Source organism: Heloderma suspectum, chromosome 12 (assembly GCF_057233095.1).
Source record: "Heloderma suspectum isolate Gila_16-S chromosome 12, 16-S_ref, whole genome shotgun sequence".
NCBI classification, from domain to species: Eukaryota; Metazoa; Chordata; class Lepidosauria; order Squamata; family Helodermatidae; genus Heloderma; species Heloderma suspectum.
The window spans coordinates 4694214-4709833 of record NC_139469.1 but is presented as its reverse complement, the minus strand read 5'-3'; the positions used below and the strand labels follow the sequence as shown (position 1 = coordinate 4709833).

General features: G+C 49.7%; 1 protein-coding gene across 5 annotated transcripts in view; it reads left to right on the top strand.

The window, feature by feature from the left end:
* RAI1 (retinoic acid induced 1) overlaps positions 1-15620 on the top strand; it is a 211641-nt gene that overhangs the window by 183310 nt on the left and 12711 nt on the right. For all 5 annotated transcript variants that reach the window (XM_084818186.1, XM_084818184.1, XM_084818183.1 and 2 more), the window contains one exon: positions 2194-7831. In XM_084818186.1, the coding sequence (XP_084674312.1) occupies positions 2210-7831 (5622 nt within the window). In that variant the 5' untranslated portion in view covers positions 2194-2209. The remainder of the gene's footprint in view (positions 1-2193; positions 7832-15620) is intronic.

Genomic DNA, 15620 nt, shown 5'->3' with positions numbered 1-15620 from the left:
TTCAATTATTTATTTTTAATCATGCATGTCCCACTTTTCTGTTCAAAGCTGAACACCCAAAGCAACTAACCAGGGGTTGGGGGGACAATCAAGAACCATAAAAACCATCACAATCACACTGAAACATCATCAGCAGAGCAAGGGTCAAAAGACCAAGAGCAGCAGAGTGACAATAGCAGAACAAACCAACCCTCTAATTTTCCAAACACACACAAAGGCCTGCAAGGCATTTTAATAGTGCATTAAGAGACCAAGAGTGAGGGGGACAAACATTTGTGAGGTGGGGTGGGAAAAGTATAAAAGCCTGGTGCAAAGGCAGAAAAGGATCTATTCGGTGTACTCCTCACCCCGCCCCAAAGACCCAAGAGAATGCACACATTTGTATGGGAGAAGGCAGTCTGCTTGCATGGGATCACACTGTCAGGCATGCACAGCATCGCTCTGTGTGTACCGCGTACACGTGTGTGTGTGTGCACGAGAGAGAGATGGTGAAAGTTGCTCTCAGCAGTACGTAGAGATCATGATGGAATGCAGGAGATGTGGTAGTTGAGACATGAACCAGAACCGGTCATCGGAATGCACTAGGTGGGGGTATGAGTTTCGCCCGTTGGTAAAATCGTAACAACTTTAGTGGGGGTGTTAAGTGAGTAGAGGAAGCGAGAGTTTCAGCTCTCCATGGATTTGTACAGTTGCCCGTCATGGAGGGCGATGTAGCCCTTCTCAGCCAAACAGTGCTACGAGGCTCCGTCCTCGTCCTCCCTCGGCATGCCGCGATGCAAAACCTGCGCATTGTCAACAGCCCCAGCTGAAAACACAAAAGCAGGCGCTCTGCCTGGTCCCCAGCGCAACCGAGAGCTGCAAAAACCCAGGACGGTTTTATCACTGCTGTTCCTCGCTGCTGTCCTAATAGGCGTCTGCTGTAAAGAGCAGACAGATTCCAGATGGTGCCGCACCAATTGCAGAGCATGTGCTGGTTGAGAGATGTCGGGGTGGGGGTGGGGAGGGAGAAGGGAGTTTGGAAGAGCATCCAGGCCAGAGCCCACAAAGCTGCGAGAACAAACACCAGAAGGAAAGATCCTGTGGATTGTAACCCGAGTGTAGAATCCAGAAATCCCAAAGCGGGGGATTCTCTCTCTCTCTCTCTCTCTCTCTCTCTCTCTCTCCAAAGTGATTTTGAAGAGTCAAAGGTTTGGGGCAGGGGTCCAGAAATCCAGACGCCTGGGCACCACTGGCGACTTTCACATTGAGCCTGCCCCGGCTTGCTGAAGAGAGCAGGAAACGGGTGACTGCTCCTTCTGTGTAGTTTGCTGGTGTGCGCAAGACCTGATCACGTCCTCGCTTTAGCCTCCATTTCCTTCCCAGGTCCCCAGCTAGCACAGGACTTTTTTTGATGGTAGAGCTCAGGTCCGGAAGATACGGTGAATATAAGGATGTGTGTGAGCACATGCAGAGTGTGAGTGGGCAAGCGAGGGGAGGGGAAAGAGAGCTGGGAGATCAGCATGCTCCAGTGTAAAAAGAATCCGGTTCTTTCCTCCTACAAGCGCAACTGGGTCTCCGATCCGGTCTCCACATGCAGCAGAATGCAGTGGTCAGATGCAGAGGTGGCCAAGTGGACAAGGTCACCTCAGGATGCAAACTGGGGGAAACATTTTTAAATGCTCCCTCACACACATGAAAAATCAGAACCTTCGTCCATGATATGCTAGGATGTTCTGTTGTTGTTGTTGTTGTTGTAGGGAGGGGGGCTTTTTGTCTTTTTTTTTAAATGGGTGTGCTTTCAAAAGCGGTATCTGCCCGTAGCGTGAAAGGGTAAGATCCGTTCCACCACCTCATCTCTCGACCACCTCATTCCGCTACATATGCAGACTAGGCCTCGGTCATTCCCTCCAGGAGAACTCCTCGAAGTTTTGCCAAAATTGCTCCACGGTTTTTATAGTGGGGGGGGGGGAGGAGTAGTTTTTTTTAAAGTCAAGCGTGCCACACATGGTCAGGAAGCCTGATTTTAACAGCAGCAAAACAACCGCTACTTCGTTCTCTTCATTTTTCAAAAACAGAAGCCCAAAAGCCTTCCCCTTGGGTCCTTGGTTATTTGTTTTTAAAGCAGAACCCACCTAAAACACAAGGTGAAATGGTGGAAGGGGGAGAAAACCCATTCATTTGAATCCTCTCATCTCTCGCTCTTCCTCTCCACAGATAACGAGGCCTGGCCATGCAGTCCTTTCGCGAAAGGTGTGGTTTCCATGGCAACCAGCAGAACTACCAGCCGACTTCTTCGCAAGATTCCTCACGCCTGGAGAATTACAGGCATCAAAGCCAGGCTGGGCCACACTGCGAACGTCAGAGGCTGGTGGCAAAAGAGTACTACAGTCAGCAACAGCCGCCGCCACCGCCGCCACTGCCGTACCAAGGGTATGGTGAAAACAGCGCCGTGGAGAAATACCACAGGGGAAATAAGCAATTACGTGGCCAACAGCTCCCCAGTAGGCCGGCGTCCTTTCCAAATTACACCGTTCAAGAGAACAGCCCCTACCCGGCCCGCTATTCCGGAGAGGAGAGCCTGCAGGCCTGGGGGCCACCTCAGCAGCAATCGCCACAGCCTTTACCAGGTGGAGTGGCTAAGTATGAGGAAAACTTGATGAAAAAGACAGCCACTCCCTCAGGTAGCAGACAGTACCACGAGCAAGCCCCTCAGCTCCCATTCCGAACTCATTCCTTGCACCTCCAGCAGCAGCAGTCTGCCCTGACATATCCCAAGCTCCCGAGGCAGAAGATCCAGAATGACGTGTCCTCTCCGATGTCGTTCCCTCAGGGTGCCCACTTTACCCAGCATTCCCAGTCGTTCCCGGCTTCCTCGACATACTCGTCTGTTCAGAGTGGGAGCCAAGCTGCCCATTCCTACAAGAGCTGTAATGCTCCCTCGGCACCCACGCCGCATGAAAGGACTCTAGGAAATGCTGCTAACTTGCCCTCTGGGCAACGGGTCCAAAGCCTACATGGCTATCAGCCGAACCGAATCAGCTATGACCAACAGCAGCAGCAGCAGCAGTCCATACAAGGAAGACACCATGCCCAAGAGACCCTTCACTATCAAAATCTAGCAAAATACCAACATTATAACCAGCCAGGACAGAGCTACTGCCAAGCTGACACCCCAGTGAGGACACCAGACCAGTATTACCAAACATTTAGCCCTGGTTCGAGTCATTCTCCAGCTCGATCTGTTGGTAGATCCCCATCCTACAGTTCTACTCCTTCCCCACTGATGCCTAACTTGGAGAATTTTCAGTACAGCCAGCAGTCTTTGAGTACAGGGGCGTTCCCAGCAAACCTCGCCGACCATAGCCACTTCATGCCTTTGCTGAATCCATCCCCAACAGATGGGGCGAGCCCAGACACTCAGCCATCCGGGAACTGTAAGAACTTGCCAAAGGAGAAAATCCCAGAGAACCTCTTGTCAGATCTGAGCCTGCAAAGCCTCACAGCACTCACCTCTCAAGTTGAAAACATTTCTAACACCGTCCAGCAACTGCTTCTTTCCAAATCCACAGGGATGGCCCAGAAGAAAGGCATCAAAAATTCACAGAGGACACCAGAACAGCTCAAAGGTCAGCACTGCAGCCCCGAAGGTAACAGTTACTCTGCTGAGCAAGCAGGGACTCCCCACTCGGACCCCCTCAGCACCCCACAGTCAGTCCACACTGAAACTCAGGATGCCGATTACCTGAGTGGATCTGAAGATCACCTGGAAAGAGGCTTCCTCTACTGTAATCAGAGCCGCAGCCCAGCCCGTATCAACAGCAGCGCCAAGGCAAAGCCAGAATCTGTCTCCACGTGTTCAGTGACTTCTCCAGATGACATCTCAACAAAGTCAGACGATTCTTTCCAAAGCATTCACACCAGCCTACCACTGGAGACCTTTACCAAGTTTGTGGCCAACGAGAGGGATTGCCCCAGGCTGCTTCTCAGCACTCTTTCTCAAGAGGAGCTTGCATCCGAAATCATTGGTTTGCAAGACGCTATCAGCGAGAAAGCTGATAAAGGCTGGGCCAATTCCCCTGCTCCAAACAAAGAACCTGACAAATCCCCCTTCCACTTAGAGAATCACAGAACCTGCTTAGATTCTGTGGTCAAAAGTCCATGGTCCAATCAGGGGGATTCGAATACCCTTGCAGAACCTCTGAAATTAGACAAAACCTTGGGAGGAAATAATGGGAAGAATTTCACTGAGGAGGTTTATGACAATTCCCAGGTGGCCTTTACAGCAGCGGAGACAAAGAATTCCCTAAAAACAACCAGCTCTGTAGGCTACAACTCCAAACCCAACATCTCAGTGGCAACATCCAGCTCTGAGGCCACGAGCTTCAGCTGCTATTCAAATGCCACGGCCAATTCGGTGGGTTCCGAAAACGCCATGGAGAATTTTGACTGGCCAGATGAAAACCTCAGTGACACGTGGAAGGAACTCGGGTCAAGCCTTCAAGCATCGGATCTTTCCAAGAGTTTGTTCTCTGGAAAACTGAGTGAGACTTCTGAAGAGAAAAAAAATGCCTGCTGTCTGAGCTTCCGCAATACCGAGGAGCCGGCAGAGCCTGAGCAAATGGGGGGCTTCAGTCAACATCAGCAGGCAAACAAGGGAGAGAACCTAAGTTATGATGAGCCCACCAGAGCAGATAGCGAACGATGGCTAGAGGACACCACCAGGAACTCCTGTTCAGGTGGAGACTTCAGTGAACTCCCGATGATGTCCTCTCCAGACCTTAAAGAATCTGACCTGGAACCTGAAGAATATTCCTCTTTGTGTGAACTAGCTGGTTCCGAGCAGAAGTCTATGACCTATGATGCATTCACACCTAAGCCAGCTGAGAATGCCCCAGCCCTTTCCCTCCAGAACACACCAGGTTCAGCAGAAGAAACGGCAAATGCCGTTGAGAAAGAGAACACCGCTCCTTCGTCCCATTTATCCGATCAGTCCGTTATCCTCTTAGGCCCAGCGGTTGGCACAGAGACAAAAGTGAAAAGTTGGTTTGAATCTTCTTTGCATCACTTGAAGCCCGAGGAGGAGATGGCAGGAGGTGAGAACACCCTTCCGAATAAGACAGAGACACCAGCTGCCCTGCTGGTGAAAAAACAAATCTCACCGGAAACAATGCCAATAATATCAGAACCAACCTCCCGGGGCAAAAGTCTTCGTAGTAAGAAAGTCCACTGCAGGCTGTCAGGAGGAGAGGAACCTATCCAGCCCATGTCAAGCCCATGTACTGGCCTCCAGGCAGCTGGCATGGTGGCCAACGTATGCCCAGATCCAAACAATCTGATGGAATTGCCAAGTAAGAACACTCCTGGCCAAACCCCCAGGTTTCCAGCTGAAGGCTTGCCAGCTCGGATGTGTACCCGCTCGTTTACTGCATTGACTGAACCCAGGATGCCAGATCCTCTGGAAGGTGCAAAGGCCTCAACCCCTCAAGAGAAGTTGGGCAAGAAGCCAGCTTGTCTTCTCAAACAGAGAGCTGCATTCAAAGCTAGAAAGGCTAATGGTAAACCTGCCCCTCCCCTGGTCTCAAATTTGGTGCAAAATGAAGACTCTACTGCTTATAAGGCTAAAGAAGCCGATGCCATAGAAACAGAAGGGAAAGATCAACAGTCGATGATCCTTCGCTCCAGGACCCGGACTCAGGAGGTCTTCTACACAAAGCGGAGGAGAGAAAAAAGTGCTGCAGAAGCAGAGCTCAGGAACGCCAAACCACCCAAGAAGGTTTTTCCAAACAGCCACCTGCCTGGTTCCTTCAAGATCAGCCCCCAAAGTAGGTCTGAGAAGGAGAGCAAGCTGAGCAAAAGGGTGAAGCTCTCTAAAGCCAGGCCTGAAATGGACAGCAAGATGTCCGAGAGGCCGCTCCATGCTCTGAAAAGGAAGTCTGCCTTCATTCCTCCAGTCCCTGCTAAAAAGCGCAACTTGGTTCTGAGGAGCAACAGTCATAGCAGCGTCAACATGAAGGATGGGAAGCCAGAAGCTTCCCCCGGCCTGTTCAAGAGGATGCCGTTGGCCAAAAAGGCGAAAGCAAAACCGTCTCCCAAGAACTCCTGTGAAGCAATGCTCAAGTCCCCACAGGTGAAAGAAAACCCTGGCGTCTGCATAAAAATCACCTCTCGGGCGGCCTTCCAGGGAGCCATGAAGACAAAAGTGCTGCCCCCAAGGAAAGGCAGGGGCCTGAAGCTGGAAGCCATTGTCCAGAAGATCACCTCTCCCAATCTGAAAAAGTTTGCCTGCAAAACGACCGCTGCTGCCATCTCCGCCACCATCCCCACCACCGCCACCTCCTACAGTAATCCCCTCAGCCCTTCCCTGCCAGAGAGGGAGCAGGCCTCCAAGAATGCGAGTATAACCCCAGCAGTGGGGGAAGCTAGGCCATTAAACCAGGCCGTGTCACAAAAGGCTCCCGCCGCTCCAGCAGCTGAGCAATTATGCAGAAACCCGAACAACAGATCCTTCAGAGGAAAACTAATGAACAGTAAGAAACTGTCCTCCAACTGTTTCAAGGGTGAGGCCTATTCATCTCCCGAGACGTTGCAGCACAGCAGCACCGGCATGGCTGCAAGCAGCACCGGCCTGCTGCCTAAGAAAAGAAACAGAAAAAGGAAAGCTGCAGCCTTCCGAGTGGCCAAAAATAGCTTGGAGAACTGCCCTCACCTGAGCCCCGCTGTGCTTCTCGCATCCAGGGAGAAGGCAGCGGTGGCAGGGAAAGTCGAAGAGGGACAAAGGGAGGGGAAGAAGCCAAAGGCCGAGGACAAAGGCTTCATCAGTGCTGAGAGCTGGGCGGGGAGATCCTCGCAGGCCCAAACCAGGGCGCAGAAGCAGCGAGACCACCACTCTGACTACAACGGCTACACAAAGAGACAAAGGAAACATCTCAACCGCCAGAAGGCCCGAGGCGTGCCTCCCAGGTGTAAGAACAGGGCCAAGAGGCGGCACCAGCAGCAAACGCCTCTGCTGAGCCCTGCCGAGCCCGAAATCCGGCTCAAGTATGTGTCGTGCAAGCGGTTGCGGGCAGACAGCCGGGCGCCCCCGTTCACCCCTTACGTTCGGATGGAGAAGCGGGATGAGTTCGTCACCACCTGCACCGTCGTCAACTTCCCCGCCGAAGAGACCAAACTCCACAGCGATCAGCGCTCTTCTTCCTCGTCTGCCCAGGCCGGGCTTTTGGGGACCACCTCCCTGCAGCCCCGGGCGATCCTACCTCTGTCGTCCACAATGCACCTCGGCCCGGTGGTCTCCAAGACCCTCAACGCCACCTGCCTGGTCTGCTGCTTGTGCCGGAATCCAGCCAATTACAAAGACCAGGGGGACCTATGCGGGCCGTACTATCCCGAAGACTGCCTGCCCAAAAAGAAGTCGCGGCTGAAAGAGAAGATCAAAGTGGAGGGGCTGAGCGAAGAGCCTCCCTCGCCTTCTCTGGCAGAACGACTGCTCAAAGCGACAGATAATAATTGTGCAGCTAGTACGTTCGGTGGAAAGCCGCCAAGGTTGGACAGTGGCGCTGACTCAGCGAAACAGAGCGCTCTCCGCTCCAGTTCGAGGGGGATGTTTAGGAAACTACAAAGCTGTTACTGCTGCGATGAGAGGACAGAAGGAGAGGAAGCGGCAGCGGCAGCAGCCGCAGTCGAGAAGCCCAGGAGGCACGAATGCGGCAAAGCAGAGTTGCCACCGCCGGATCCTGCCGGAGATACACAGGAGCACTGGGTCCATGAGGCCTGCGCTATATGGACAGCTGGGGTTTACCTGGTGGCGGGAAAGCTCTATGGACTTCAGGAGGCAATAAAGATGGCCGCTGATGTGGTAAGAGTCTCTCCCTTAGCATAAGCTCTGTTTGGAGTAGCCCATGGGCACAGAAACCAAAGAACCACCTAATGTTAAACAAAAGTCAACAACAGAGCAGAAATAATAGGCCAAGCCCTATTTCAGGGGCATGGAGGGAGATGGGAGGGAGAGTGAAGCAGGGAAGCAATGTGGGTAACCCTAACCAACAAACCAAAGCTTTGTTGTTTGGACAGAAGTGTAGACATTTCGCTGCTTCTTGCAAGTGGTGGGGTAACATTCCAAGAAGCCAAGGTGCTCAGACCACGATCCGATCCAGTCCATCTGATCCTAATGCTGCCACCTGGCCAATAAGAGCCCTGCAGCATCAGACCAAAGATCAGGGGTCTACACATTTTAGCTGCGCTTGGCAGGCGAACCTGTTTCGTGCAGCCAGTGGGGCTTGGATCTTCTCACTTGTGTGTCCCTTTTAAGCCCGTTGCTTGGCAAGAGTGGATATTGGGGAGAGGAGCAGCAGGCAAAGCCTGTGCGTTTGTAGCAACCTCTCCCCGCCTATCCTTGCCACTAATGCTGTGCCCCACCGCAAGGTGCGTCCTGGCACCATTTGGAAAGAGGCAGTCTCTGCCTCCCTGTGTCGCTGGCAGCTTAAATAAGAAACATTGCTCCTGTGACAACATATCATTGAGGTTTTCCCTGCTGATTGACAGAATTACATTTCTGGTCCCCACTGGTGATCTGACAACCATATTTATGGACCTCTGCCAAACACCTGTCCAGACCAGTTTTCAAGCAGCAACTAGACCAACTAGACCCCTGGAAGATCGGAAGTGGGCCACGAAGTGATGGCCTTTCTTCCATTGATCTGCAATGGTATACTGCCCCTGTCTACGGAAGTTTCATTTAGCAATGGTTAATCGCTACTGGTAGAGCTATATTCCATGATTTCGCTTCATCCTTTAAAAATGCCATCCAAGCTAGTGGTCGTCTGTCACCAAAACCTGTGTGCTAATTGCGCATTATATAACGAAGGATCCTCATTTTCCCAGCACTCAAGCAGCAATATTTTGTTGTTGCTGTGAAAATGCAACCATGCCTGGCGTCAAGGGTTGGCATGGGCCGGCACCTGCCGAGGGCCCACACCCCAGCAGAGCCCACTGAGAAGAGCCCCCCGGACTTGCTCCTCCTCTTCAGTGTTCCAACCTGCTTGTTCACCCACCTCTCGCTCTGGCCCAGACAGCATAGGTGGTGAGCAGAAGAGGCCTCCTTGCTCCCTGGCTCTCTGCCTGTCAAGCAAGCGAGTGGTACCCATGATGAGGAAGAGGAGCGAGAGCAGCTGGTGACCGTGGCCATGAGACAGTAGACTCACTGAGGGAGGGGGCCCTTGAGGGTGCCTTGCCCAAGGGCCCCCAGAATCCCTGAGCTGGCACTGGCTATGATTCAGAAATTCGCTGCATGGTCTCACATAGGGGGGCAGATGCAAAAGGGTCTTCTGCACCTTTAATAGTTGTGCAGAAGAGGGAATTTCAGCAGGTGCAACCTGTCATGCAAGCAACACCCACTGACATTGTCTCTTCTGCACAACTGCTGAAGGTGTGGGTGCCCCGTCCTCTTTTGCATCTGGCCACCCTAGTCTCAACCCCTTCTCACCTCTCCATACATCTGAAGGCCAAACTAGACGTTACCAGGAATGTCTGGTTGCTGCCAAGAGCAGCAGTCTGGGATCTAATAAAGGAAGGCATGATATCACACTCAGAATTGCCCCCACCCCCTGCAGGCGGTCAAGCGGAGGGTGGCCTGAGGAACTCCGAGCATGATGGCACCGTGCCATGGACCTTTTCCCTTGATAATGCTGGAGAGACTTGGGCATAGGGCTAGATGTCAAGGCTAGGCATGGTTGGGCACCTGCCAAGGGCCACACCCCAGGAGGGGCCCAGTGACAAGAGCCCCCTCAGTCCATGTTCTACCTCAGCAGTGGGCAATTTGGGTTAGTCTGGGGGCCAATCGCCCCACACACACCAACCCACTATGGGCCACACAAAAAGCAGGGAAGAGTTGTGTCCTAAACATCTGTAGCCACTACAGGGGCCTGGAATGGATAAATTTAGCTTAAAAACAAGCTAAATGTGTCTGTTCTAAGCATCCAGAGCAGTTTGCCATGACTTTTTCTTCCGTTTTTTTCCAGGCGGAAGAATTATAATAGAGGCATTGGGGAGCAGCGGGGCTTGCAATAGGGGGAGCGCGGGGGGGCTCATGCAGCCCATAGGCCCATGTGTTGCCCATCTCTGTTCTGTCAGTTGCTAGTTTCTCACACAGATGCTCACACCGAACCCCACCTCCCTTGCTGCCACCAAAGAATCTTTCCAGAACTTTGAGGATCCTCCTGCCAGTTTGCTGAGTATTGCAGCTGGAGATGGAGTGCACAAATGTTGTTGTTGTTATTATTATTATTGGCTGAGGAGCAGGATCTGAAAAACTGAAAAATCTTTCCAAGGGGCTCTGCCCTCAGGAAATTAGGAATGATATCCCGACAGCTGGGGGCAGCGGTCTGAAAGTTTGCGTCTCCTTTGGGCAAGGGAGGGCAAGCAATTAAAGAAAAAAACTTTGCGGAGGGAGGGTTGGAAGCAACTGAGGGGGGAAGACCCTCACAACATGGGCCATATTTTGCTGAAGGGCCAACGAAGCTGGGAGTTGTAGGACTTTGCCCCAACCTCTGGGACCGTCCTGGCTGTCAAGCCACAAGCAAAGGGGTCTAGTTCCCTCGTCTTGCTTGTGGGCAGCAGAGGTCGTGACACTGCTCTCCCTTCATCAGGCGCTTCTGCCCTTCTTCACCGAGCCATAGGCAAATCTTGAGCTGCGTAATTATGGAGAAATTGGGCCAAGGCCCTTTTTCCTGCTCACATTGGGGAAGAGAGTGTTGCTGAGCCCTCTGCCAATGTCCCAGCCTCATTTATGCCACAAGGAAAGATGTGACCCTTGCACTCTTTCCACACATGCCCCGTCACGTTTAAGCGCACTGACCACGGGAGCTGGCCCATTATGGTGTAATGTTAATACGCCAGTGGCACACGCTTGCCCAGGCCAGTGATCACCAGCATGTGGCTGTGCATTTAAACCAGGGGAGTTGAACCTAATTCAGCTCAAGGGCTGAATTCATTTTCAGAGAAACTCTCAGGGACAACATTCCAGTGGTGAGTGGTGCCAAAAGCCAAACAGGGCAAAACTGGTGCTCGGGGAAAAGGGACAGCCACCTGGAGAATGTCAGAGGCAAGATTGGGACCTCAGACGGGCTGGATTTGGCCCATGGGCCTGAGGCTCAGCACATATGGAACGCTTACCCTAGTAAGAGCTTTGCCCATGACCCTCATGCTGTATAAATACACTTGCGGGGGGGGGGGGCAGCAGAGGCAAATTAGGAGGGTTCTTGGGATCTTTGCTAAGGGCCAGATGGGATGCAAGTGAGGACCAAACCACATGTTACTTGAATAGCAGCCACATCTGGTTCCGAGGGGGAGGATGTAATAGGCTTGTGAGTGTATGATTCCTATCAGGAGTGCAGACGTGGCTGCTAACCATGCTGTTAAAGTAACATCTGGTTTGGCCCAGATGTTTGGACTGAGCCTTGGTCTGCCAGTTGCTCGTTCTTTCTATATTCAGCGGATCTGAACTGATTCGGACAAATCCTTCACAAAGAAGTTCACACATGGTGCTTGTCAGGCCCTGTAGGGAATTGTGTATCATCAAGCCTATCACTCATTATACCAGTCTAAGCTAGGTGGATTATGGATTATAGGAATTACTATCTTCTTCCAGCACCAGGGTGTTCTATGTCGGGTCATAAATGGATAGTGTTTACGTGTCATTAACATCCTGGTATTAGAACATAGGAACACACGGCTTGGCTTGGCCTTCCTAGTTCCACTCAAAAGTTCACCCAGTCCCACTTCCTGTTTCCAGCAGGATGGAAGCCCTGAAAGTTCACAGGCAAAGCACAAGGTGATGGCCATTCCATATCCAGCATCTAGTACTCAGAGGCACTGACAGTACTCTGTCAATGGAGGCTAAATTTAGTGATCATGGCTGCTAGTAGTGGATAGCCTTATTCTCCTCAATGAATTTGTCTCACCGCCTTTTTCAAGCAATCTAAACTATCAACCAAGGCCACCATTTGTGGCAGTGAATTCCATTCATTGTGTGTCATGTAAAGAAGTACTTTTCCCTTTGACCGAACCCTCAAGTTCTACCATGATTTATTTATTTAGGGTGTTATTCTGTACCTGTTTAGACAGAACAGAGTCCCATGCTGGCTGGAGAATGCTAGGACTTACAGGACTTTTTCCTGTCTAAACATGCACATGATTGCACCCTTATGTATTTTAAAATATTTTTATATCGACTGTCGCATACAGCATATCCAGGCAGTTTATAATGATAAAACTACAGTGCAAATATAAATTAAGCAAAAACGTATCAATTATACAATAAAATCAGGTGCCGTGAATTAAAAAAATCACAAGAGAGGTGTTCTAAATCAAGGCAAATAAAGTCTTCATCATGTGCCTATATTGTAATAGGGTTGGTGCATATTTCATTTATGTGGGGATGGTATTCCAGCACAACCAGGAAGGCCTCTGATGATGATCCAGCAGCCAGGCAGGTCTATACTGGAGAAGGCTTTCTTTCAGATGAGAAAGGGGGGGGGGACACTATCCACCTCCTCTCCACCATTCGTACTTTTGTAAATCTTGTTGATCTGCCTCTACAGGTGATTGCGACACAGGGCGAGAAAACTGAAGGGCAGTCGCTCAGCAAAGAGCCTCTGCTTTGCAAGCAGAAGGTCCCAGATTCGATCCCCAACATCTCCACATAGAGCTGGGAAAGACCCTTGCCTGAAATCCTAGAAAGCCATTGCCAGACAGGGTAGAAATACTGAGCTAGATGGACCAATCGTCTGACTCAGTAGAAGGCAGCCTTCCCTAACCTGGTGCCCTCCAGATGTGTTGGGATTACAACTCCCATCCTCCCCTGACTGGGGAGGGTGGGAGCTGTAGTCCCAACTACCAATGTAAAATATCTGGAAATTTTGAGGCCATGGTGGGGGGAACTATTCCCCCCCCCCCGCTTTTAATGAAAAAATGGAAATTTTTGAAACATTCAAAAATAAGCAATACTTATTTTTTTTAGCACTCTTTACAGATCTAACCTTTGTTGCTTTACGACAGCCTTCCCCAATCTGGTGCCCTCCCGAGATTTTGGACTTCAGCTCCCATAAGCCTCAGGCAGCATGGCCAATGGTCAGGAATGCTGGGCACTGTAGTCCAAAACATCCAGAGGGCACCAGGTTGGGAGGGCTGCTTAGGAACATAAAGCAGCTTTTCTGTTCCTAACATTATTTTATGTATAACTTACTTTTCTCATAAAATTATCATTATATTTTGAAACTTTTAAAAGTAAACTCAGTTAGTAAATTTGTAATTATTGTCTGAATAGATTAGAACTACAGTAAATGACTGCTACAGCATCAGAAACACAGGACTATAGAACAAAATCCAAGAATACACATTTACTATCAAGAATACGCAATGGTGACTCTACTCGCATGTTGGGAAACTGAGCATAAATGTCTATCAGTAAAATATACTTTAGATCATTAATTTTAATAAGGAAAGAAAGAAATAACTATGCTGGGAATCCTACAGAGAAGATTAAAAAAACATTTTTCCCCATGGCATCATTATTTCCAGACAGTTTACATCTCTAGTTTTTTTTATAAAAGTGTTCTTATTACATAGGTTTTAGAAATCACTGGGAGGTGGGTGAAGGCTGGATAACAATATATAAATACTTTGCCTTAAATTCTAAAAGAAAATATTTCATAATCCAAAGCTGTTCAGTTTTTCGGAAAAACAAAAACAGTGCTCAGAAAACAATGGGTTTTTTCCAAATTTTTCTTGGTTTTTTCCGGGCCTTTGCATCTCTAGCCCAAGCACATCTGGAGGGCACCAGGTTAGGGAAGGCTGCTATAAGGCAATTTCCTATAAACCCTCAGATCAGCTTCTGTCCTAGGGTAGGATCAGAGGAAGTTTGATGCCATTCATACCACAACTCAAGTAGAGTCATAGCTATACCATGGAATATGGAATCTACTCGTAAGTAAGCACCCGAGCCTCCCATGTGGTGAATTGTATGGTGATTTCTAAGCATCTAAATTGGATGCTTCTTGAAACTCTTAGGATGCAATCCTATGCAAGGTTAGACCGAAAAAAAGCCTACAACTCCCAGCATGCCCCAGCCAGCGTAGCTGGGGCATGCTAGGAGTTGTAGGCTTTTTTCTGGCTAAACTTGCATAGGATTGCACCCTTATTTAAGATGGCCTGTCTTCAAAATGCAGGGGTGTCTTGAGAGTGTAGAAGAGAGGTTAATTCCTTAGAGATGCATTGCGTTAGACCAGCCTTGCCCAAGTTGGTGCCCTCCAAATGTTTAGGACTACAACTCCCAGCAATCCTGGCCACTGGGTGAGACTGATGGGAGTTGAAGTCCTAAACAACTGGAGGGTATCAGATTGGGGAAGGATGCATTAGACAAACTCTTGAAAAGAAGACTCACTATTTTTAACAAAACTAAAAACTATATCCTCCCTTCCTTTCAGAAAGAAAGCCAAGACAGGTCACAATAAAATAAAACACACATACAGTGCCAGTCTCAAATTCGTTAAAAACCAAAGCAATACCTCAACCCACAGAAGAAACTAAAGCAACACCAAGGAAAAAACACAAAAAGGTCCATCGATAATCAATTTACTGATACCCCAGAGGCCTTCCTGAAGAGTCTCATTTTCACCTAACAGCGAAAATGAAACAATAGCAAAGATATCACAAAGGAGAAAATCCTCTCTGTCATACCTATCTGCTGGACTTCAGCTGGGTGGGTGTATGTGTGGAGACCAAGAGTAAGACATCTGATGTTGATCTGAGTGTACAGAGGGGTACATACTGGATGAGATGGTCCTTTGGGCATCTTGGCTGGCAGGGGAAAGGTTGGGAAGAAAACAAGTGCACTGCATTATTTGACTAAAAACCTAGTGGTAAGAGGGTGAGGAATGGATGAACTGATAACTGGACTACAAGTAAATCACCAGTATTGTTGACCACTGCTTGGGAGGTGAGCCTTCATCCAGCTTCTCCCCCGCTCCCCAAATCACCAGTCTCAATTTGCACAATCATAGTTAACAAGCAAGGAGTTGCAATCCGTGATTGGGGAAAGTTCTAAATACATAGTAAACCGTGATAAACTATGAATTATCTTGATTTGGTTATCCCAGGGTGTCAACTCATAGGGTGTTTTCACACTTGAGGCTTAAAACTGCTCTTGTAGCAATCAGGTGTGCAATGCGAGCATCATAGACCCTGCAGAACGCACAAATGCCTTACAAAAGCCCCTCTGCCACCTAAATAATGGTCAGACACTTGCAACAATCATGCCAAAGAGAAAATGAAAGTCAGTTTAAGCCACAGGTAGGAGAACACAAGAAGAACCGTGCTGGCTCAGACCAAAGGCCTCTCTAGGCCAACATTCTGTTCACATAGCAGCCTGTGAGAAGCCCACAAGTAGGACATTAGTGCAATAACACCTCCCGTTGGTGTTCTCCAGCAACTGGTGTACAGAAGCATACTGCCTCTGATACTGGAGACAGCACAGAGCCACCAGACTAGTAGCCATTGATGGCCTTCTCCTCCAGGAATTTGTCTCATCCCCTTTCAAAGCCATCCAAGTTGGTGGCCATCACTACGTCCTGTGGTAAGCCTTAGATCCT